At 50.4% G+C, this 24,966-nt stretch overlaps 2 protein-coding genes across 2 annotated transcripts in view; one reads left to right on the forward strand and one right to left on the reverse strand.

Annotated features, from left to right (window-relative positions):
• The first annotated feature begins 8,576 nt into the window (after window positions 1-8,576).
• R3HCC1 (R3H domain and coiled-coil containing 1) lies at window positions 8,577-16,762 on the forward strand. The gene is made up of 8 exons (XM_010848221.1): window positions 8,577-8,699; window positions 9,038-9,165; window positions 9,581-9,718; window positions 11,241-11,847; window positions 12,689-12,861; window positions 13,961-14,031; window positions 15,385-15,480; window positions 16,449-16,762. The coding sequence occupies exons 1-8, from the start codon at window positions 8,577-8,579 to the stop codon at window positions 16,583-16,585; spliced, it is 1,473 nt and encodes a 490-aa protein (XP_010846523.1). The 3' UTR covers window positions 16,586-16,762.
• Window positions 16,763-17,974: 1,212 nt separating this feature from the next.
• LOXL2 (lysyl oxidase-like 2) overlaps window positions 17,975-24,966 on the reverse strand; it is a 119,006-nt gene continuing 112,014 nt past the window's right edge. Inside the window, exons 13-14 of the mRNA XM_010848211.1 lie at window positions 19,717-19,838; window positions 17,975-18,946 (exon numbers count right to left, since the gene is read on the reverse strand). Coding sequence (XP_010846513.1) covers window positions 18,867-18,946; window positions 19,717-19,838 — 202 coding nt within the window. The 3' untranslated portion in view covers window positions 17,975-18,866. The remainder of the gene's footprint in view (window positions 18,947-19,716; window positions 19,839-24,966) is intronic.

Below are 24,966 nucleotides of genomic sequence, written 5' to 3' on the forward strand. Positions count from 1 at the left end.
TGACCAGGGATCCAACCCACGTCCCCTACATTGGAAGCACTAAGTCTTAACCGCTGGAAATCAGGGAAGTCTCTTTTCCTGTCTTTTTTTTTTTTTTTCCTTTTTTTTTTATTCTTCATATCCTTGTTAGGGCAAAAGAGATGCAGTTTTTCTTTTGGTAACTTTTCAGTTCAGTTCAGTTGCTCAGTTGTGTCTGACTCTTTGCAACCCCATGGACTGCAGTATGCCAGGCTTGTCCATCACCAACTCCTGGAACTTGCTCAAACTCATGTCCATCGAGTCGGTGATGCCATCCAACCATCTCATCCTCCATCTCATCCTCTGTTGTTCCCTTCTCCTCCTACCTTCAGTCTTTCCCAGCATCAGGGTCTTTTCAGTGAGTCAGTTCGTCTCATTAGGTGGCCAAAATATTGGTACCATTTACCTCTTGGAGAAGGAAATGGCAACCCAGTCCAGTATTCTTGCCTGGAGAATCCCATGGACAGAGGAGCCTGGTGGGCTACAGTGCACGGGGTCGAAAAGAGTCGGACTTGACTGAGCGACTTCACTTTCACTTTCACCTCTTGTTCTGGATTTGTATTTTATGTTGGCCCCTTCATGGATCACAGCCTTGTCATGGCAAACAGGCTTGTGTAACTCAGTGAAGCTAACAACAACTTTATGTTGGATAAAGTTTTTATATCATTCTTATTTTTTATTATTATGATTTGAAACCTGTAGATTATCTTTCTAGCCTTTCAATGGTTACCTTCAAATTTTTAGCATATAGATTTAACTATATATTTTTCTAACAAATTGTAAAATTCTTCCTTATCTCTCTTTTCACTTTCAAGAATTTAAAGATATTCTAGCTGTGCATTGAACATTATCCCCTGCCCATCATCTTATTGTTGGCTTTAGTTTGGCTTGAAAAAAATAAATGTTTTATTATGGAAAATGTCCGCCACACACAATAAGAAGAATAGTGTACACATTGCCAGTTTCAATAGTGATCAGCATTTTGCCAGTCTTGTCTCACTTATAATTCCTCACTTCTCCCCCACCCCAATGTATTTTAAAGCAAATCTGAGGCATCATACCATTTTATTCATGAATACTTTAGTATGAAGAAACATATTAATAAGCATAACTTCAGCAGCAATAAACACACTGGAAAAGAAAGAACAATCCTTCATATCGTCTAGTACCCAACATGTATTCCGATTTCTCTGACTTTATCAAACATGTCCAATAGTTATTTGCTTTATTTGAATCTGGATGTACAAAGGCCGATCTCTTGAATTTGGTTGGCATATCTTTTCTTACCTATAGTAGTTTTTTTCCTTCATGTTTTAGAGTTGGACACTATTCAGTGACTAAAAAAACAACGATTTATAATGTAATTTTCGTAATTTTCCTAAATATTTTTCTCTACATACATTTAGAACATATTGGAACGTGCTTCAACTATCAAACATAATGTAGAAGATACAAGAGAAGAAAAGTCTATCCTGTTACTTACATGTTTGCTTACTGTTCTTTCTTCCTTCCTGGTGTTCCAAAATTCTTCCTTTCATTGTTACCTTTTTGTGCAGAGAACTTCTTTTAGCCATTCTTTCAGGCTAGGTCTCCTGGCAACAAATTCTCTTAATCTTCCTTCGTCTAAGAGTGTGTTGATATCTTCTTTATTCCTGAAGTATGTTTTCACTAGATATATGACTCTGGATTCATTGTTTTTTCTTTCAGCATTTGAAAAAATATCTTCGTTTTGTTTTCTGGTTTCTGGCAAGAAATCCACCGTCATTCAAATAATTTTCTCCCTTAGGTAAGATAAGATTATTTTTCTGGCTGATTTTAAAAAGTCCTTTGTTTTAAGTTTTCAGATACTTAATAATGATGTGTCTTGGCTTAGATTTCTGTGGTTTTGTTCTGTTTTTTACTTTTTGAGTCTGTTGGTTTATGTCTCTTTTCAAATCTGGGAAGTTTTCAGTTATCATTTCTCCAGGTACTTTTTCAGCCTTACCCTTTCTCCTATGTTTCTGGGACTCTGATGACACAAGTGTTCAATCTTCTTCCTATGGTTCCATATCCCTTGGTCTCTGTTCATTTTTGTGTTCAGTCTGTTTTCTCTCATGTTGTTCAGGTTAGGTCTGTTGTCTTATCTTCTAGTTCACAGAGTCTTTCCTTTTCTTCTATTCTGCTACTGAGCTTTTGCTTTTGGTTACTGTAGCTTTCAATTCTAAACTTTCCTTTTGGTTCTTCTTTATATCTTCTGTGTCTTTGCTGACACTATTTTTTTTTTCCATTTTTTTCCCAAATGTGTTCATAGTTGCTTGTTGAAGTATTTCTATCATGGTTGCTCCAAAATCTCAGATAGTTTAACATTTCTGACATCTCAATGCAAATTTGAGTCTATTGACTGCCTTTTTTTTCGTTGAGTTTGAGATCTTCTTAATTCTTGGTACCACAGATTATTTTTTAATTGAATCCTGGGCATCGTGGGCATTACGAGATTCTGAATTTTTTTTTTAATATCTCTTAAATAATTAATCTTTGGCTATGCTACATCTTTGTTGCTGCACCTGGGCCATATCTAGTGGCATTGAGTAGGGGCTACTACTCCTCACTGCGATTGTGTGGGCTTCTTATTGCAGTGGCTTCTCCTGTTGCAGAGCATGGGCTCTAGGTGCGAGCACCTCAGTAGTTGTGGCGTACGGGCTCAGTGGTTATGGCACATGGGCTTAGTTGCCCTGCCACATGTAGGATGTTCCCCGACCAGGGGTTAAACCCGTTTCCCCTGCCTTGGCAGACAGATTCTTAACCACTGAACCATCAGGGAAGTCCCCTGGATCTTTTTAACTTCTGTTTTACCTTTCTTTGCCAGCACTCCAGAATGGGGATGAGGGGCATTGCATTGTTACTGCCAGGTGAGGGTTAAGGTCCAGGTCTCCCATTTAGCCTCCTTTGATACTAAGATGTATGGTCCTCATCACTTCTGGGTGAAGGTGGGAGTCTGACTTCCCACAAGGCCTCCATGGATGCTTTCCTGGCTGGAATGGGTGGATGTGCTGCTGTTTCCCACGTGGCCTCCGCTGACACCATGGGGAGTGCGGTTTCCTCTTGATCTCCTGGTGGCAGTGAAAGTCCTACTGCTCACTAGGTGTCCTCCGATAGTACTCCAGTGGGGAGGGTGCCTTTTTACTGCTGGGTGGGTGTGGAAGTCATGTTCTCTGGTGGTCTCTACTGACACTGCAGGCAGGGCCCAGGGCTCCTTACTGCCTGAAGGGCATGAAAGTCCCAGCTCCCTACTTGACCTTCTTTCACATCATCTTGGTGGGAAGGTTGTGACACTTCATTACAACCTGGTCAGGGTGACAATCTGGGCTCCAACATGGCCTTAGCTGGTCTGAGTGGGAGTTGTGTTTGGCTTAGGTTGAGAAATTATTATCTCAGAGTGCTCTGCCTGGCTTGCCTGCACATTTGGCTAGAGAGAAAACATCCCCTTTCGTTAGGGTGAGTTTTGTTGTTGTTTTTGTGGGTCTGTTTTGTTCTGTGTCCATTGGTACTTCCGGGTTGCTGGCTTCTTCAAGCTCCAAGTCTAAAAATTTGAGACATAAAGAAAACCCAGATCTTTGTTGTTCCTTGGAACCAGAGACCCATAGCTGGTCTTCTTTCTTTCCTCCACCTTTTACGTTTGTTTTGTATATAATGTCTAGGGATTTTAATTGTATTTAGTGCAAGGAATTAGCAAAGTGTGTTTACTCCATTTTCCTGGAAGTCCTAATTTTCTTCTTACATATATCAAATGGATATTCCATCAGGCTATGTATGAAGCCAAACATTCGTATGTATGCTGTATCTAAACAACTCTTGTTGATCTTCAAATGTTGTGACCCTATTTCTCTTTAATATTATAATACTGCTTACTAACTTAGTCAAATGCTCTTATATCTGCCCACTGAAAATTTTAAGTTTCACCACCTAATGTATTAGGTTCTCTAATACGCATGTTAAAACTATGTAAACAATACAAAGACTTTCAATAGCAAACATTAACTGGATATTCTTAAACTTCATCTTAAACATGGAGAGAACAGTTGGTTAGCTCATGCAAGCTGAGGTTAATACTGTCTCAGTTTGCTTAGAGTGAGGAGATGGGAAATTGGGACATAGATTCCAGTGCTGCAGGTGACCCCAGTGGCAAGGGAAGGGGCGCTGGATTATAATTTAGGGTCACTATGGTAGTAGGGAACTCTAGATTCATCCCTTCAGATGGGGCTGCTTGCAACCCCATGTCACCTGCATCAGTCCTTTCATCATCATTCAATCATACCTCTTGTTTCAGGTAAAGCTCTACAGTACACACCTAACATGCTTCTCTGGTTGATTGGATTCATCTAGTTTATTTAATGCCTGACTTCTGTGTCTGGTTATTGACCACAGTATCAACTCTAATGACATTCTTGCCGGGAGCCACCATGGGAGATCCCACCCATGACAAAGGTCATGCGGAGAGGACCTGACAGGCAAAGGCGGAACAGGACTCAGAGGGATTCCCTGGATCTGCTCAAGCATCTACCCCGAAACTAAAATCTGTCTGTCTACTGTTTATTATATTATGCCTTTCACCAACTCTTCTAACATTTACAGGGGGCTATCCCCAACCACCTTTCTCTGAAGAAAATCAACTTAGGGCTCTAGTTACTAAGTCTCCTGGGCTTGAAAGGAGCATTTTTACTTTAACCCCTCTGTTACTATTTTAGCTTACTTGGCAGGTTTATCCACACTCTTGCAACTAACGCACATGATTGTTCACAACCAAGCATAACCTTCGAGCAATAAAAAAGCTTTATTAGAATAATACTGCATTGTTGAGCCAATGTTTGCTGCCGAATTTCCTTGTCCTTTCCCAATGTGCGCCTGGGAGTGCATTAGCGAAAATAGTTGATATGCAAGAAAAACAAGCAATAGCCTTGGCATTAGCAACATAAAACCCTTGAGTTAGTAAGTTCTTTCTTTATTGTAACCCACTGCGCCTTTGCTCCATAAGAATGTAGCTCTGTTTCCTGAGGGGGACTGCAGACTGGAAAGATAGAGGGAAAGCAGGTTTTCTGGGTGACCAACCTTTATCAAGAAAGAGTTACAAAATGTTAGCAGGCCACAGGGCCAGAAGATGATGTGCACAACATAAGACCCTTGTTTATGAAAAGCTATGCAGAACATGTCCTGGTTTTGATAAAGGTGAAACTGATGTAATGCTGAGCTGACTTTGTGTGACTCTGTATCTTTCACCTCTGGAAATGTGTAACTTAGGGTATAAAAGCTCCTTTTGAAAATAAAGCGACAGACCCGGCTGCATCAGAGCTTGGTCTCCCCGTGTCATTGTTTTTTTCCTTTTCTCTCCTTTTCTCTTTCTGTTCTTCTTTCAGGATGACTACTTCAAGCACAGGGGCTTTATTGGCTTTCTGTGTAAACCAAGGAAGATTTTGATAGGATAGATCTTCCCTTTTATTTATCCCTAATCGCCGATGCCATTCTCTTGAGGGAATCCCTGGATCCAACTGGGGCTGGACCCCGGTACATTCTAAAGATGGAAAATCTTAACCAGGTGATGTTCCGGAACATGGATGTGACAGGCTAGATCTGGATTAGAGCAAGTTCCAACTCTGCCTGTGGTAGCTGGTTCCTTGGCTAAACCTCAGGTTGAAAGTGAAAATGTTAGTTGCTTAGTCATGTCTGACTCTGTGACTCCATGTACCGTAGCCCACCAAGGTCCTCTCTCCATGAAATTTTCCAGGCAAGAATACTGGAGTGAGTTGCCATTCCCTTCTCCAGGGTATCTTCCTGACCCAGGGATTGAACCCAGGTCTCCTGCATTGCAGGTGGATTCTTTACCATCTGAGCCACCAGGTTATTCCTCTGAATAATCTCCAACTGAATGGGCCACTGTCAAGATTCAGTTTATGCCATTTTAATGGCAAACTTTGTGTAAATAGTAGTTATCTTCTTTTTCACAAGGTTTTGTGTCACGGATTTATTTTCAGCCTTGTTGACTCCATTTTTTGTTTCCTCTGTGATGAACATGATTGCCTCTTTCATATCTTTCTATGCCTCTGACAGTTCACACTCCTGACATTCTGTTGGTTTTTCCATCATGACATGAAAATCAGACTTTCTTTGATTTCCTTGAGAACGTGCAGTAGTTACTAACTGAAATGTCTTCTCTTTTTTTTCCAAGAGAACTTTCCACGTACTGTTATCCTCTTTTTTCTATGATGCTTTTTTAACTTTTTATTTTTGCTGTAGAAAATTTGCATACCCTGCTGCTTTTTGTTCTGTTTGTCTCTGACTGGGGACCATTCAGTGCTCATCTGGTATTTGTCCCTCAATCCTGTAGGTAGATGCACTTTGATTCCCTTCCCCATTTATTTTGGCATCTTTTGGTAACCTCCACTTGCAAGTGGAGGCCTTTGTGCTAATTCTTTTTTTTTTCTTTTCAGCTTCCAACTTATCTGAAGAGTGTGTAGTGGAAACTGCATTCATGGGCAGCTTCCTCTGAGAGCCTTGTTTGAGTCTCTCTGAATGTGTTGAAATCCTCTGTCACGGACCAGCTCTAAAGAGGTAGGGGTATAGCCTGTATCTTGGGGTTTTGGTTGGTTCCTTCACTGTGGGGGAGAGATGGCCACTTTATTGAGAAGGTTAGTCCTTTTCTTTTTTTTTATTTTTGGCTGTGTTGGGTTTTTGTTGCTGCGTGGGTTTTTCTGTAGTTGCGGAGAATGGTGCTTCTCTCTAGTTATAGCATCAAGACAAAAGCAAGTGCAAAGAGAACTCAAGGAGGTGAGTCATGGGCTTCTCATTCAGGAGCACAGGCTCTGGAGCACAGGCTCAGTAGCTGTGGTGCATGGGCATGGTTGCTCCATGGTATGTGGGATCTTCCAGGGTCAGGCATAGAACCCATGTCTCTGGCATTAGCAGGTGGATTCTTTACCACTGAGCCAACAGCGAACACTGAGCCTTTGCTTTCTAAGTTAGCAAGCATGTGTGCAAAGTGGGCATGCTTCTCAGCCTCACACTTCCCATCACGGAAGCCTGGTCGGATAAATGGGACCGTTGTGTGGCCCCTCAGTGTTCTCTCAGGCAGGTCTGATTCCACTTCAGTTAAGCCAGTGTGGAGTGTGGGTGGGGCTAGTGGAGTCAGAGTCCAAATGGGTGTCCCTGTTCTTCCTGCTGCATTTTTGCCCTCCACCCCCCAGGGAGTGGATGCCCCTCCAGGCCTGAGACTGGGGCAGGGGCAGGCCTTCAGAATCTCCTCTTAACAACCAGGCCCCCAAAGGATACTCATGACTCACCTCCTTGAGTTCTCTTTGCACTTGGTGTTGTCTTTATTTTATATCCTTTTTATTCTTTTAAAAAATTTTATTTATTTTTCGTTACACTGGGTCTTCATTGCTGTGCACAGGTTTTTCTCTAGTTGTGTCAAGTGGGGCTACTGTTCGTTGCGGTCTGAGGGCAGTGGCTTGTCTTCCTGCCAAGCACAGGTTCTAGGGCACAGGTTTCAGAGTTGTGGCCCACTGGCTTAGTTGCCCCAAGACGTGTGAATCTTCCTGGACCAGAGATCAAAACTGTATCCCCTGCACTGGCAGGCAAATTCTTAACCACTGGACAACCAGGGAAGTCCCGATTCTTTTTAGTCTTGAAAAACTATCTGGAAAGATAGTTTTTGTAAATATAATAATATCCCGATAGTTTTTGTAAATGTAATATATAAAAAGATATAATCCCACCATCTTTTAAAAGAAACATTCTGGGAAAAACTGCAAGAGAGCAAAATGCACCTTTGTTTTTCTTCGTTGTCCTGTTCCCAGCTTCTCCCAGCCTGCCTTTTAAGGGTCAGCCTCCTTGTGACCTTTCTTGTATCCTACTGCAGGGCCCACTCAGACTGTCCCACCCCTGTACTAAAACCTGGGTTTTTAATAACTCAGGGCCCTGCTTGTTTCAGGATGATCAAAGGCTTACATTTCAGCACCTCCCAGGGAAGAGGAGGATTTCAGCCCTGGTCTCCTTGATTATAATAAGCCCATCTCATGGCTGTCTGATGACAAGAATTTCAAGCCCTATTTAAGGCGAGTGCTGGAGTTATTTTAGATGTAGCAAGTTCTGCAAATCACCATTCTAGTGGCTACCACGCCCTGTTATCCACAGGCTAGTGCACCTTGTCAGTGACCCTGTGCTGTGAAGTTGGACCTCTTGGCAGCTTCCATCGATAAGGGCCAAAGGGCGATTAAATTCTTGGTGTCCAGAAACTTCCTATGTATCCCTCTCTTACGTCCCTAGGGAGGGGATCAATGAACTGTAAAACCTGGTATCCCCATGACCTAGCATGTAGGAGCCACTCCAAACGATTTCCCGAATTTAATTGATCCTAGGAGACAGTGTAGGGTTTCCCAGGTGACTCAGTGGTAAAGAGTCCGCCTGCTAATGCAGGAGACTGAGAACACACGGGTTCGATCCCTGGGTGGGGAACATCCCTTCTCAAGTGACCTGTGGTCTCAGGGGCAAAATGAGTCAATAAAGAACACGCCTCTGCCGTTGGGGTGATGCCTCCCCCGGGCCGCGCGGTGGCGCTGCAGCTCCGCGAGGCCAGGGTGGTTCTGGGGCTCAGAGGCGCGCAGGCTTCTGGGGACCCTAGAGCTGCGGCGGCGACGCGCGGGGCGGCCGCGGTGAGTGCGGCGGGCGGACCTCGGGGCAGGTCGCTCCGATCGCTCGCGGTCAGCCTCGTGCTCCTCCGGGGCCTCTAGCTCGCGGGCCGGGAAGAATCGATCGCGCCCGCGGATCGGGCCCGAGGCAGCAGGGCGCGGACCTGGGGACGGCGAGAGCGACCGCATCGGGGGCCGGGTGACCCCTCCCTGCCCCACCACGGCCCTGCCGGGGACCCTGGGCACGACCCTTACCCTCCTCGGAGCCCGGCCCTTCTCTGATCTGAGGAGAGACCGTGTCCTCGGTCGTGGAAGGGGCCGGGTTCTGTGCTCTGATCGCGGCTGTGTCGCTTGCCCCGCAGGCTCTCCCACCTGTCACCCTGGCCCTTCTCTGCTTGGACGGCGTCTTCCTCTCCACAGCCGAGAATGACTTCGTGCAGCGCATCCGGGAGGAACTGGACCGCTTCCTGCTGCAGAAGGAGCTGTCAAAGTAAGCCGGAGTGAGGATGGCGCTCGCTCTGCCGCTGGGAAGAGCAGTGTTCGCCCCTAGCCTCCTTGCCCCTTTTTGTCCAATGGTGCATCTAAAGTAACTGGGCTCGCAACTGGCTCTGATCTTGGCCTTTAGGTCTAATAATCTGCTGTCAGGCCTCTCCCCGCTGCATCTTTCCTGGGTAACACCAAGCATCGCCTGAGATGGAAGAGCCCACCCCTGGAAGGAGGATGGGGCAAAGTAGTTCCCCGTCATACCCTCTATGGGCAGGTCCATTGCAGTCAGCCTGGGACCCCAGGGGGCAGAGCGAGCCTAGGTTCAAGCCACCGTTAAACCAGGAGTGGACTCCGTGGGGGTCAGACCTGGGGGCTGCTCCTGGAGCTCCTGCTCTGCTCTCCTTCCCATCCCTCCCCAGGGTCCTCCTCTTTCCCCCACTCTCCAGTCGGCTCCGGTACCTGATCCACAGGACAGCAGAGAATTTTGACCTTTTGAGCAGCTTCTCTGTTGGAGAGGGCTGGAGGAGGAGGACGGTTATCTGTCACCTGGACATCAGGTATGTATCCTGCCGCCTGGGAGGCCCCTCGTTGGTTCTCCCCCGGGGGTGGTCTGGTGAGCTGGTTAGCCTCTGGGAGGGAATCAGGGCTGGGTGACCCCCTTTCTCCCCAGCCTCAGTTGCTTAGAGTCAGTGCTGCCTTCTGCTCAGCAGGGGAGTAGAGGTGCATTGTTGATGGAGTTCCTTTAACAAAGTCAGCTTGTGCACGTTGGGCCAAAAGAGAGAGGGCTGTTTAAACAGTGGGGATGTCCACCCAGCATTGCTCTCAGGGAGCTTGGGCCCTGCAGAGGCCATGGAACGTGACAGCTCATCTAGCAATTCGCTCACCTGTCTCCATGTACATCTTGAAGGATTTTATCATAATGCCTATAATCCTAGCTTTCAAAGTTACATACTTTTCTCTTTTTTTGATCTGTTTTAAACTTTTTATTTTGTGTTGGGGTGCAGCCAATTAACAATATTGTGATAGTTTCAGGTGAACAGCAAAGGGACTCAACCACACATATACATGTATCCATTCTCCCCTAAACTCCCCTCCCATCTAGGCTAACACATAACATTGAGCAGAGTGCCGCATGCTATACAGTAGGTCCTTGTTGGTTATCCATTTAAAATATAGCAGTGTGCACATGTCCATTCCAAGCTTCCTAACTATCCCTTCCGATCATCCCACTGTGTGTGTGTGTGTATGTGTGCTAAGTCCCTTCAGTCACGTCGGACTCTTTGTGACCCCATCTGATTATCAGCCATTCAAAAGAATGAAACAAGCCCTTTGCAGCAACACAGCTGGACTTAGAGATTGTCATCCATGTTACTGCAAATGGCATTGTTTCAGTGTTTTGAATGGCTGATAACGGGATGGGGTCGCAACGAGTGGGACGTGATCTGTCTGCAGTACAGGAGAATTGGGTTCGATCCTTGAGTCGGGAGGATCCCCTGGAGCAGGAAACGGCAACCCACTCCAGTAGTCTTGCCTGGAAAATCCCATGGACAGAGGAGCCTGGTGGGCCACAGTCCATGGGGTCGCAAAGAGTCAGTCACAGCTGAGCTACTAACACACACACATACAGACTGTCCTACAGAGTGAAGTAAGTCAGACAGAGAAGGAGAAATATCATATGATATCCCTTATATGTGGAATCTAAAAAGAAATGATACAAATGAACTTACTTACAAAACAGACTCACAGACTTAAAGTTACATACTTTTCTAATAACATAGTTTCTGAATGCTAGTTACTCACCGCACCCTGTAGTAAGTGGACTCAGCTGTCTCATAGTCGGTTTATAACACTAGAGGAAGAGTTGACCTCGATTTATAACACTAGAGGAAGAGTTGACCCTTTGTGCTTGTTCAGGGCATCCCCTCTGATGGCTCATTAAGTTATTTTCCAGGGTCACTGTGGCTTTGGTTTTTGCCTGAGACTGACTCAAGAGCCTCAGGCCTGAATGGCAGATAACTCCAGTAAACCATTCTCCTGGGGCTCAAGCACCCCTCTGATCAGTGCCTGCTCCTACTCCAGGTTACCCAGTTCAGACGGATTCTCTGGCCCCTGCCGCCCTCCTGCCTCCCACCCTAGCAAGTACCGAGGTCCTCGGAAGCCCACCGCAAGCCAGGGAGCGGCTGCCGGTCCCCCAGGGGTGAGGGCCGGCCGGTGGCATCGTGGACGCAAGCCGGACCAGGCCTTGTATGTGCCCCGGGTGCTGCGCCGGCAGGAAGAAGGAGTGCTGCCCGCTCCTGCAGAGCTCCAGGGAGATGCTCCAGCTGGCGGGCTCTCAGAAGAACCAGGAGATACTGGTGCTGGGAACCCCATTGCCGATCAGGAACTTCTCGTGTCGGTGACTCAGGCCACAGAGGACCAAAAAGGCCCTGGTCAAGGCTGTGAGAAAGAGTTGCTGCCAGACCCTTTGGCTGCTGAACCCTCAGAGTCTGAGAGCCACGCAGGGGCCGGAGACAGGTCGGAGTCAGCCGCACAGCCGGAGCCCGGGCTGCAGCTGGACTTGGAGGAGGGAGATGGGACTGAGCTGGAGAGAAGCCTGGCAGCAGAGGAGGAAGTGGAAGAGGAAGAGGTGGAAGAGGAGGGACCAGGCAGCTGCCCCGAGGACGATTTCAGTGAACTGCTGCAGGAGGTGATGAGGCTCTTAAGCCCGGAAAAGGGAGGGTGGGAGTGAGGTGGGTGTAGTCAAGGGTGGATGGGGCGGAGGGTCAAGATATATGGGGGTGCGGGTGTTGAGTGATAGCGGTCCCTTAGGAGACCAGTACTCAGAGGGGAGGAGGCTCAGGATCTGGGGTCAGGGGTGTGGATTGGATCCCACCTCAACCAGGTTATTTGGCTTTTCTAAGTTTCAGTTTCTTCCTCTGAAAAAATAGCAGGTGCTAATACACACTTCCCAAGGGAACACAGTGCTTCAGAATGCACTACAGACACTGGTCATGAAAATTACTCTTCTGCCTGAAGCTTTGTCTTACAAATCTCTTGTCCTGGGAACCCTGTGTCTGCCCCTGAGCCTGGCTGCGGTGTCAGTTGGGAGGGCAGGCAGCCTGTATCGCTATTTTACAGATGAAGGACACCAGAAAGCCTTGCTCATCATCACTTCGTTAATGAGAAAAGGAAAGATCCTGGGCCTGCCTAGCTCCACCTCTTATTGACTGCAACTTGGGGCAGAATTACTTAATTCTTTGGCTTAGTTTACCCATCTGTAAAGTGGGCCTACAGACTAGAGTTTTGGGGATTCTGTGAAACACAAAGTGTGTTAGTGTCAGTCACCCAGCGGGGACTCCCCTAAAACATGTTCCTCCATCTCGTGGCCCAGTCTGCCATACTGCTATCTTTCTCAGACTCCTGTCTGGGTTCCTCACCTCTGTGTCAATGCAGAAGCCTGTGGGATTCTCAGCGTGGGGTTTTGAGAGCACTCCCTCGGAGTCTGGTGTATCCAAGCTCCCCTCACTAAAGGGTCTGATCTCTCGCAGATAACGAACAACCTGACCCAGAAGGAGATTCAGGTAGAGAAGATCCACGTGGACACATCATCCTTTGTAGATGAGCTGCCTGGAGAGAAGGATTTTGCGCACGTGGTGGAGATCTATGACTTTGAGCCGGTGCTCAAGACTGAGGACCTGCTGGCTACCTTCTCTGAGTTCCAGTGAGTGCTGGAGAGGCTTTGGGGTGGGGATGGAGGGTGGGGAGAGTGCTTTCTTTCTGGAGAGGAGCTAGGACAGGGCTTTGTGTTGGGGACGCTTGCCTGCTCCTCCTTCAGTGTCCAGAAAGAAAGGCAGAAAGTAGGTGTGGTTGCTCTGGGTGCCATGCTCCCGGGCAGTTCAGCTTGCTGGCTGTGACTGTGTGGAGGAGGATGACAGCTGAGTTTGTGGACAGCTTTTGGAGGCTCAAAACCTGGTCCTGCTGGCCCAGGCAGTGGACCTCCAGCCTGGCCCCCAGCATGCTCACATGCCAGCCATGACCCTGTGGGCCCACTGCCTCCCCCTGCTTCACGGCCAGCCACCCAGTTGGAGAGTCAGCAGATGGAGGGCTACCTCCATAGAGGAGCTCTTTCCGGGATGAACGGGGCTTGAGTAGCTCTGGGGCAGAGTCTGCTGGAGAGGGGAGAAAAAGTGAAAAAAAGACTTCTCCCGTCTCCCCAGATTCCTTTGATCCAAATCCAGTCTTTTCTCCTTTCTTTTTTTTTCTCCATACTTGTTTTCTTTTCTCCAGTCCCCCTTCTAGGGCTGGGCCAGACCGGGGCCATTGGAGGCTTCCTCATCCACAGAGGAGCCCCAGGCCCCAAGACTGCTTTGGTCTCCCACAGGCCCCAGACTCAGGAGTGCTTTCCCAAGTGGCAGGAAGAAAGTCAGGACAGTTTCATTGACATGCTTGTAGTATCAAGTCCTGTCCTCACCTTGAAGCCCTTTGTCTCCAGCCTCAAGCCCTACGCCCTTGGCCTGGGGGGACCACGTCTGTGAGGGGCCCTCTTCACCCTTGGCCTTGTGCTCTACAAGCTTGCAGTCCTGACTTCCTCAGTTCTAGGAGTCAGGGGCCCACCAGATCTCAGAGGTGGGGCATGTCTTTCTGAAGTTGTCGTATGGTCTTCAGGGCAAGTCTGCCCCTGATGGTCATCTCCTTCCTAGAGGAGATGAACTTGTCTTGGGCTTGGTGTATTTGAGGACTGGAGGGGGGAGGGTCTTCCTGCAGCAGGAGGGGTTTTCCGCATTCACTCTCCTCGTCACTCTGTCTCGTCCCTGGCACAGAGAGAAGGGGTTCAAGATCCAGTGGGTGGACGACACGCATGCACTCGGCGTCTTCCCCTGCCCAGCTTCAGGTAAGGCAGTGCGTGGTGGCCTGGCTCCTCCTCTTACTGCTGTTGGGAAGGGAGGGAGCCTCGTTTCCTGGGGTGAGGATCCCCCAGGTCAGGGTGCAGGCTGCCCTAAGCTGATGGACTGGCAGGGAAGTTCCTAGCCACCTAATCGGAAAGTCCAAGGGGGCGGAGTGGGCACTGGGCCAGGAAGCTCACACCTCTTCATCCTTGCGTCTTGAGTTCAGAGGTTTCAGATTCGGGTGGCCTCCACATCCTAAATGAAAGCATGTGAAGGTGCCATTTTTACAGATCAAAAACATTCAAATACTGGTGGGCCTTTCCTGGTAGTCGAGTGGTTAAGACTCCAGGCTTTAATGCACAGGGAATGGGTTCAATCCCTGGTCAGAGAAATAAGATCCCACATGCCATGCGGCACAGCCAGAAAAAAAAAAAAAAAAAAGCATTCAAGTACTGGCAGGTTCTTATGGTTTGAGCAGATGTGTTCTCATTCCATTTAGATTAGAGCCTCAGGAGATAGGTGAGATGACTCCATTTTACAGATGGAGAGACTGAGTTCCCCGATGTCAGTGTCCGATCAAGGTTATGAAGCCTCTAGTCAGTCTTCAAGGCCGGGGAGGCCAGCTAGTCTCCTGGCTGTCATGACGGTGCTGCTCCTCCCTCTCAGCATTTTCCTGCACTGCCCCTGACACACCGCTGCACAGTTGGTGTATATTTATAAAGAGTCAGTCCCCGGCCCCCCTTGACTGGGCTTCGCACAACCACGGGCTCTGAACACAGAGTGGGGAGTGACCATGGCTGGTGTGGGCCCAGTCTTCAGGAGAGCCTAAACTTTTAGGGACGGGGGGCAGTGTCTGGGCAGCAAGAGGCCTGGGGCCAGGTGGGGGCTTCAGCCCCAGAGAGGGAGCCACTGAAAGGTGGGGGCTGGGGGAGGCCCTCCCGGTCCATGGAAGGGATTAGCATTGGGCTTGGCATGTCCACGGCTGCCTTCTGGGCTCTGTCAAGCTGGCCAGGAGCCAGGGGCAGGCCTCGGGCTTTGGAAGGCTGGGGCCTGCCTCTCCTGATGTCAGAACCACAGGCTCACCATGTGGCTCCCGACCCCCGCCCCACCCCCCAGGGCAGGAGGGTAGAAGTTGGGGCATGGGCCCTCCATCTGAGAGCATGGCAGCCCTGTGCAGGCCTGCAAGCTCCAGGAGAGAGCGAGCTGATGGGGCAGTCCTGTCCCTGAGGTTTGGATGGGTGGTTTGGATGGGTGTCAGAAGCGGCTGCCTGGGCTTTGGGGTGACATGTGTGTTCCTGGGTCCTGAGGAGGCCTCAGCAGGAAACACGGATGGCTCCAGACCTGCTTTCTTTCCTTAGCTGCCGAGGCCCTGACCAGGGATTTCTCCACACTGAAGATCCGGCCCCTGACGCAGGGAGCCAGGCAGTCCAAGCTGAAGGCCCTGCAGAGGCCAAGTAAGGGAGGCGGTGGTCTGGGTGGGAGGGCGGCTCGAGTGTGGATCTACCCTCTGATTCACTTCCCTCTAAAGTTCTTTGCTTTCTGGCCCCTGGGCTGCAGTGACCCATGGGGTGGTCCTTGCCCACCCCAGGGGTCCTTTCAGGAGAGCTGTCTGCCAGCTGCCCTGTCCCAGGCTTGCCCTCCATTGACACCTCTTGGGAGTCTGGTTTGGGATGCAGAGGGAAAGCTTGGTCTTTGTGTCCAGCCGGGGAAGCCATGCTTTGCTGTAAGGTATACAGAGCTTGGCCTTGGGTGTGACCCTGACACTGGCACTCCCTTAAATCGGCCTTGAGCAGGTCACTGGATGTATGTGAGTCGGTCCCTTTCTCTGAGATAAGCGTTGGAGTGAATGAGAGAGCCTGGCGGACGTGCCCCCGCAGTGGTGAGAGGCACACAGAAGGTACCACGTAAATGATGGCTCCTCCCCTTTACTGTCCTCCTTCCAGGGAGCACAAGGGGGCTTTTAGGGGCCAGTTTCCCATGGCTGCAGAGCAGTGGCTGGCTGGCAGAACTGGCCTAGAGAAGCCTGCTGAGGCCATCCACATTCTTGTGGATTACATGGTCTTTGTCCCAGACTTCTTAGGGACGATAAACATCCTGGCTGTTGATCCAAGAGCTCCAGATGTCCCTTCCTGGTCTGCTTGCCCTCTCAAAGGGCCCCTGCAAGGCAGGGAGGTGGACAGGATTAACGCCACCCCTGCCCCCGACAGAAGGAGAAACAGGGAGGGCGGGGAAAGATGGCAGGGTAAGTCAGGACCCCACGTGGGGCCAGGAGCCCTCGGTGGCCCCTCTCACCGCATCAGGCCACAGAGGGTGCAGCCAGGCCTCAGGGGTGGGCTCTAACTGCCTCCGACGCTGCTGTGTCACCCAAGGAGAGGCCACAGCCTTGAATTCAAGTCCCCATCCCATGGGGCTTTCCTTTCAGAGCTTCTGCATCTCGCAAAGGAGAGACCACAGACAAATACAGCCGTGGCCCGGAGGCTGGTGGCCCGGGCCCTGGGGCTCCAACACAGAAAGAAGGAGCGGCCTGCAATGGAGCCTCCTGCCGTTCTGAGGCCCTGAGAGGCCCAGCCCGCCTGGATCGAGCTCCCCAACCCAGCTCGGGCCCCAACACCACAAGCCTTTACACACACCGGAGCAACCCTGAGCCATCCTTGGAGCATCGCTATGAGGCGTGGTGGGCTTTAGTTTGGTCTAGTTTCTGAAGCTGAGTAAAAAATAAAAATTGAAGAATTGTAACATGATTGCTTCAAAATGTAATGGTCCGCAGTGGAACACTAGGGGGCGCTGTTTGCCTCCCATTGGAGACCTAGGGCTGCTGATGAAGAAGCTGGTTGCTTTAGGTGACTGACCTCAAACCAGCTGGGCCTCCAAGGCATTTTTGAACAGAGCCTGCTGTTTGTGGGTGTAGGTTGCACCTGTTGTGTGACATATGCCCAGTCTCCCCCAGAGCAACTCTGGGCTATTGGCCATGCTGAGACACCCCCTGCCTCTGCTGTGTACTGTCGTATTACCAGTGGTGTGGGTTACAGGGGTCCCTGCATAAATAAACATGAACTCGCCTCGAGGTGAAATCTGAAATGCCCTCTGAGTTCCCTCCCCTTGCAGGAATGGGTGGGAGGGCAGCTTTGTGGGGACAGGGTCCCAGTACACTGGTCTTTCTGGTTTGAGTGGAGCTGGTGACGATCCTGGCCCTCTGAGGTCATCATGGACCCCATGGCCCAGGTTTGCTGGGCCACAGCCCACTGTGACGCAGAGGGAGCCCCGGGCCTGGCTGGATTGGGGTTCACTCTCACTGTGCCCTGGGGACTTGGGGTCAACCCTCACTACACCTCGGGGAAGAGCGTGGGGCCCTGATCTGCTTCATCGTCCCTCCCCCAGAGACCAGCCCAGGCGCTGCCCTTTGGGGAAATTTCCTGAGGCTGAAGGCTGGATGTCCCATCTGATCCTCACGCAACCATGGTGCCCCTAACACATTTCCCTAAAAGACAAGAGAGGAAGAAAGGCTGAGGCCCGTGTTTCTGTGGATTCTCCTGATCTCCTTAGAGTGCTGCTCTCGCCAGCAGCTGCTCCTCCTCTGTGGTGTGAACTGAAGGAGGCCCCTGTGACGGTTCAGTGGTAAAGAACTTGCCTGCAGTGCAGGAGACGCAGGTTTGATCCCTGGGTCAGGAAGATCTCCTGGAAAAGGAAATGGCAACCCACTCCAGTATTCTTGCCTGGGAAATCCCATGGACAGAGGAGCCTGGTGGGCTACAGTCCATGGCATCATGAAAGAGTCACACACAACTTAGCGACTAAACACCAACCTGTAGCCAATGCCAGACAGGAGGTGTCTGGAACCCACGTCCCTACAAGAGAGAACCTGTAAGGGTGTGCAGCTCTCTGGCTGTGACTGGGGAAAGGAGCCCTGTGGCTTAGGGGCTGCATGCAGAGGCCCAAATGAAACACACCTGCAGGTCATAAATCTTTTATTCGTAGTTTCAAGTATGTGTAAGTGTCCGTGATGACACATGGCGATCGGTGAGCGTCCTCCTCACCCAGAACCCTGGTTCTAGCACCGTTGAATCAATTACCCACAGAATTAGAAGGACAGACAGAGGCGTCACTTACACAGGTGGGCTGGTTTTTCTTTTGAGCTGTACGTTCAAAGGCCCAGATACCCGATATGAAATGCCACTAAATTACTTTGTGTTTCAAAGTCTGTGAAAATAGAATATAATTATAGTATCTTGAAAAATAGGAGGACACAGGGGTGTAGGTGTCTGGGGGCAAGAGAAGCACCATATCTGAGCTCACTGGATCAGAAGACAGGTGGCAGCATTACTTATATGTGTGAATAGAATAAACAGAGCAGAGGCAGGTCATTTAATTGGAAAAGTCTAGATATTCAAGTTGGCTGGAAACAACCTAAGAGGAGGAGAAGTGGGATCCAGCCTGGCCTCCTTGGGTTGCTAACCCACGTTGCCAACATGTAACTTGAGAAGAAAATGGCCACATGTTATCTGTGGTGAGCCGGGCAGGTGATGAGGCTTGGAGTGGACCACGCCTTGGATGGGACAAGCAGCTGACCACCTGTGTGCCCGTGGTCCCAGCCAGGATGGCTCTTAGTTGGCGCTGGTCCCCACCGCCCCGTGGACGAGCCCCAGCCCCGGAGGCTGTCCCAGGCTGCAGGTGTCAGGAACATGCCTTCCTCGCCTTCCTCCTGAGCTTGGCCGAGGGCTGCAGGGGGTCGAGATGGGCAGGGCCGGGCTGGATGAGGGGGAGCAGGGCGATATCCGGTCAGACTGCAGTTCTTGGGGGAGATGCCCGTGGCCTGAAGGCAGGAGATGACCATGTTGCCACTTTACCGCTTGGAGACCTGGTTATTTATGAGTCCACTGAAGTGCTCAAACTTTTTTTCCGTCTCTTCACTGAAGGAACCACCTGGGGAAACGGGCATCAGAGAGACAATGTTGGGCAAACCAGATGCACAGGTCTCCCCCCGCAGAGCTGGAGCCACCCCATCCTCCCCAGGTGGCCTGCAGGGCCACCTGTGTGTGATGCCAGCAGGGCAGTGACAGGTGCTGGCCATCTGTAGGGCCAGGCTCATGTCAGCTGCCCTGGCAGAGTCGGCTGAAGGAGTGACTTAATCTAATGCCGTTAGTTTTCGCCTCCACCGAGAGCAAGGCCATCACCTTGCCAGTGGAGGAGAAAGCCCAGCCTCCCCTTTTGGAACCCAGGTTGTATAATGCAGGGAAATGCTTCCTCACTGCTGGCCAGAAGCCACGGGGGCGGCTAGAGCTCGACAGGAAAATGACACACAGAGCCCACAAATTGCCGACGCCCACATTTTTGTGGTCTCACGCATAATGAGGTGGTGGCCTCAGCTTCGCCAGCCCTTAAATAGCTTTGGGGTCTGTGCTGGGCCGGCCCATTTCTGTCCCATTCTCTTGCCTCAGCCAAAGCTGGCCGTGAAAACTCCGTCTTCATCCAGGCCTGTGTGTTCACCATATCCTTCCCGTGTGTGGAAACGTGAGACTGGCCCCCCTCCCCAAGGTCTTTACCCAACTTAGGAAGGCGCTCTGTTTCCTGGAGAAAGTGGGGCAGCTCCCGCCTGTCTCCTGGAGGTGGGTTGAGGAGTGGGAGGACCTGGCTGGCCTGAGGAGGGGCAGCCCTGGGGGCACAGTGCTCCCCAGCAGGCCCCGAGGCCTTACCTATGTGACAGTTGTACATCCAGATGCGGTGGCCATCATACCGGGTCCTGCACTTCATGATGTTGTTGGTGTAGTCAGACTCCGCCACCTCGTAGTTGGGATTGATGACAACCTGGGGGAGAGTCAGTTCAGAGGGGATCCTGCCTCGGCCACCCTTCATCGTAGGCCCGGCTGCGATGCTGAGACCAGGCCTGCCTCCAGAGCCGGGCTGAGCTCACGAGACAGAGCAAAGCATGGCCGGTGTTGTGTTCTCAGAGCAGAGGGGAGGGTGTAGGACTGGCCAGAGGTGAGGCCAGGGAGGCAGAGGGGAGACCTGGAGGAGACCTCCATGCACCTCACACACACACCCACATACTCCTATCAAGAGTGAGCCTTCAGAGGTGGGCAAGGGATAGTTACTGAGTTTGGGATGGACATGTATACACTTAAAATGGATAACCAACAAGGACCTATTGTACAGCACAGGGAACTCTGCTCAATGGTATGCGGCAGCCTGGCTGGGAGGGCGGTTTGCGGGTGAATGGATACATGTATATGTTTGGTTGAGTCCCTTCGCTGTTCAGCTGAAACTATCACAACACTGTTTGCTAATTGGCTATACTCCAGTACAAGGAGGGCACGACAACCCACTCTAGTATTCTTGCCTGGAGAATCCCCGTGGTCACAGGAGCCTAGCGGGCTACAGTCTGTGGGGTCGCAAAGAGTCAGACACGACTGAGCAACTAACCACAGCACAGCACATACCCCAGTACAGAATAAAAAGCTTTTTTTTTTTTTTTTAAAAAGACTGTTAATCACTCAGTCATGTCCGACTCTTTGTGACCCCATGGATTGAAGCCCACCAGGTTCCTCTGTCCATGGGATTCTCCAGGCAAAAATACTGGAGTAGGGAGCCATTTCCTTTCCAAGGGGATTTTCCCAACCCGGGCATTCAAAAAGGGGTTACCCTCTCCTGGTGCCAGAGAGGTTTGAGGTTAGTAGAGAAGCAGGAGCTGAGGCCCGGGGTGGCCATGAAACAGCTGCTAAAAGAGCCAGAAGGGAGCCAGGGAGTGGGACTTGCTGGGAGGGCATGGGGACCAGGACTGGATGCTGTGGGGAGTCAGAGGGGGGCTGCCCTGGGTGCTGCAGATGACACTGCTCCTGGCAGCACGGCATTAGACACAGCCCTTCTGTTCTCTGGGTCCGGGTTTGCTCTAGGGGGTCCCCAGGCCCTTTCTACTCACCAGGGCAGGTTTCCCCCTTGTACCCCCTGCCTCTGCATCATCCCAGGTAAGAAGGTGGCACCCAGAGGAGCAGGAGCAGGAGGGACCACTCTTTTGAGGGGGCTTCTGGGATTGGTCAGTCCTAAAGGAGATCAATCAGTCAGTCCTAAAGGAGATCAGTCAGTCAGTCCAAAAGGAGATCAAACCAGTCAGTCCTAAAGGAGATCAACCCTGAATATTCATTGGAAGGACTGATGCTGAAGTTGAAGCTCCAATACTTTGGCCACCTGACTCAAAGGGCTGACTCATTAGAAAAGACCTTGAAGGCAGGAGGAGAAGGGGATGACAGAGGATGAGATGGTTGGATGGCATCACCAAATCAATGGACATGAACTTGGGCAAACTCCAGGAGATAGTGAGGCACTGGGAGGCCTGGCATGCTACAGTTCATTGGGTCGCAAAGAGTTGGACACAACTTAGCAACTGAACAACAAAAACACCTGGGAGCAGACAGAAAAGGGATATTTAGTGGTGAGGAGCCCAGAGGAGGAACTGAAGGAATGGGAAAGCGAGGAGACAGAAGCTGGGCCTGGGGCTGTGGGCGAAAGTGCAGAGGACACAGATGAGGCTTTCCCCGAGGGTCCTGCCACATCTGAAGGGCTGAGACCCCAAGGAGGCAAGGGGGACAGGGCCACCCATGGTCAGTATGATGGGGGAGGGACAGCCTGCTCGTTAAGGTGCATTCTATAGGCTTGGGGCCTTCAGGACCTCTCCCTCCAGGACTGAGAGTCAGACCATAAAGAGGATAGAAGGCTGAGAATTGATGCCTTTGAACTGTGGTACTGGAGAAGACTCTTGAGAGTCCCTTGGACAGCAAGGGGATAAAACCAGTCAGTCCTAAAGGAAATCAACCCTGAATATTCATTCGAAGGACTGATGCTGAAGCTGAAGCTCCAATACCTTGGCCACCAGATGCAAAGAACCAACTCACTGGAAAAGCCTCTGATGCTGGGAAAGATTGAGGACAGGAGAAAGGGATGACAGAGGATGAGATGGTTGGATGGCATCACCAACTCAATGGACATGAGTTTGAGCAAACTCTGGGAGATAGTGAAGGACAGGGAAGCCTGGTGTGCTGCAGTCCATGGGGTCAGAGAATCGGACATGACTTAGTGACTAAACAGTAACAAGAGTCACCCTTTAGCAAGCTGGCTGGGCCTGCCAGAGCTACTACGGGAAACAGGTCAGTGGGGGCTCCAGCCCTGAGTCCTAGCCCGTGCAGACCATTCTGGGGGCTCTAGGTTATGCCCCATGGTGACCGTCTCTCTAGGTAAGGCTGGAAAATGTCCTGCTCTGGGGTGGCCTTACTTTGATGTTTTCTGCCTGACAACCTTAGTTGTGCCATGTACCAGCCCATGCGTGGCTCATAGCCCAGGACAGACAAACCCCCTGCACCAAGACCCAGGCAGCCTTCGCTCACAGATAGTCATGCCCAGCATGGGTCCCTGCAGGGTGACCGGGAGGGCAGTGGGGACTATTAGGGCCCATTTGACCCACTCGGGTGCAAGGGTGAGAGCTGAAATGAATGGTTTCCACAATCCCATCAGACTCATATGTAGGGTCCTCAGTCTCTTGGGGATCTGTGGGCAGTGGCTTTAGTTCCTTAGACGAGACCTGCTGTGGTTTACAACAGCCAACATGTGGAAGCAACCTAAGAGTCCATCAACAGATGAAGGGGTAAAGATATGATGTGTATGTATGTATACACACAATGGAATGCTCAGCCAGAAAAAAAAATGAAATTTTGCCATTTGCAATAACACGGATGGACTTGAGGGTATTATGCTTAGTGGAATAAGTCAGAGAAAGAAAAATACTGCGTATTATCACATATATATGCAATCTAAAAAACACAACAAACTAGTGAATGTAACAAAAAAACGAGAGTTTGAGTGAATTCCGGGAGATGGTGATGAACAGGGAGGCCTGGCGTGCTGTGATTCATAGGGTCGCAAAGAGTCGGACACGACTGAGCGACCGAACTGAACTGAACTGAACAAAAAAGAAGCAGACTCACAGATATAGAGCGTAAGCTAGTGGTCACCAGTGGGGAGAGGCAAGACAGGCGTACAAACTACTGTGTATGAAATAAACTGTGAGGATATACTACTGCAAGCACAGAGAATTAAGCCAATGTTTTCTAATAACTATCAATGGGGTACAATCTAGAAAACTTTTGAATTGCTATGTTGGACACCTGAAACTAATACTGTAAATCAATTATACCTCAATTTTTAAAAAACTTAAGAAAAACACACAAACAAAATAAAGTGACAGTGGCAGCTTTGTGTTGAAAAACAAAAAAGATCTGCTGTGGATCCAGGAAATGGTGGAAATTAGGGATCTACTAACCCTGGAACCCTGCCTCTGAGCCTCTGTGCACTGGCCTCTTGGGCTGGAACGCCACCCGCTCCGCAACCCAGCTTTCTCCTGTTCCTGCAGCGTTGCCGGGGCCTGCACGTGGGTCCACATGGGAATGGAGAGGGCCAGTACTCCCAGGCCAGGACTCTTTCGAGTCTAAAGCTCCACGTCCATCCCAAGGGAAGATGACCTGGCCTTGCTGGCTGTGAAGTGCGGGTAATGATAATGCCCATCCCTGGGGATTACATGAGACCATGGGCCCACAGGGTATGGCCAGGGTCTGGCCTACCACTGATCTTCAGTGTACAAGTACGTGCGTGCTCAGTCATGTCCGTCTCTTTGTGACCTCCTGGACTGTACCCCTCCAGGCTTCCCTGTCCATGGGATTCTCCAGACAAGAATATTGGAGTGGGTTGCCATTTCCTACTCCAGGGGATCTTCCCAACCCAGGGATTGAACCCACATCTCTTGCATCTCTTGCATTGGCAGGCAGATTCTTTACCACTGGGCCATCTGGGAAGGTTTTAATGAGTCACAGTTATTAAACAGACATTATCAAAATACATGACGCTACACGTTCCCCTTGCAAAGGGATAGCAGACCTCAAACATAAACTGAAGTATGTGTACAGAGACATGGATATCCGATTCTTTAAATAAAGAGCACTCTGCTCTTTGCTTGGGCCTCTCCAAGTCTGCGGTTCTGGGCTTGTGGGTGGAAAAGTGCTTGGCTGTCTGATTACCAGTCTCTGAAACTGACCAGGGAAATCTTCAGAGCCCCTCTGTGGTCACTTCCCTGCAGGTGTTGGTTCCTCCCAGGATTTTCTATAAGGTGGGGACCGTGGCCAGGCCCTGGGCTGGCTGAATGCCCTCCTAGGAAAGCTTTCAAGACAAAATGACACATTTCTGGTCACCCAAGGATGTAGCTTGAAAGCAAGATGGGTGGGGATGTGGGAAAAATAAGGTGAAGTCTCCGCAGGCAGGAGTGCGCCTGTGTGCCTGAAGGGGAGACGCTGGGGATACAGTGACCCTGGGTTCCCCCACCAGTCTGGGCCCTGGCTGGGGCCTGCAGCTATTTGAAGGAAGGTGGGAGGCCAATGCGTCTTAGTTCCTGTCTCAGGGTGGCCCTTCCCCTGGACAGAGTACGTAGAAGCCCTGGGAAGTCGCTGCACAAACAGTCACTGGACAGGCTGTCTCTAGTACCTAACAATCTACCATTATAGGTTTATTTCTTTGCATTGAACATTGCCCCCTCTGCAGATCCTCTTCTATGAGGCAAACATTTCTGGGAGAGGCAAGTCACAGACATTTGTGAGTGAATGGCTCTTTACGTGATTGCTTTTAGCCCTGACAGCACAGGCCAAGATAGCCTGAGGGAGGGCACTGGGAGAAGCCAGGGTGGAGGTGCAAGTACAGCTCCAGAGACACAAGAAGTGTAGGCTGTCTTAGAGTCTGCACAGATTCCTGGCCTGAGGACCAAATCTGGCCTGCAGATGCCCTTTGATTTGCAAGTACCAGGTGCAGGACTCTGTGCCCTTTTAGACAGCCCGGCCTCCATGCCTGGGCACCATCAGCAGGAGGCTGCCTACCCATTTGCTCAGGCAGAGACCCCTCCTCCCATCAGCGGG

Source organism: Bison bison, unplaced genomic scaffold, assembly GCF_000754665.1.
Source record: "Bison bison bison isolate TAMUID 2011002044 unplaced genomic scaffold, Bison_UMD1.0 scf7180017864261, whole genome shotgun sequence".
NCBI lineage: Eukaryota > Metazoa > Chordata > Mammalia > Artiodactyla > Bovidae > Bison > Bison bison.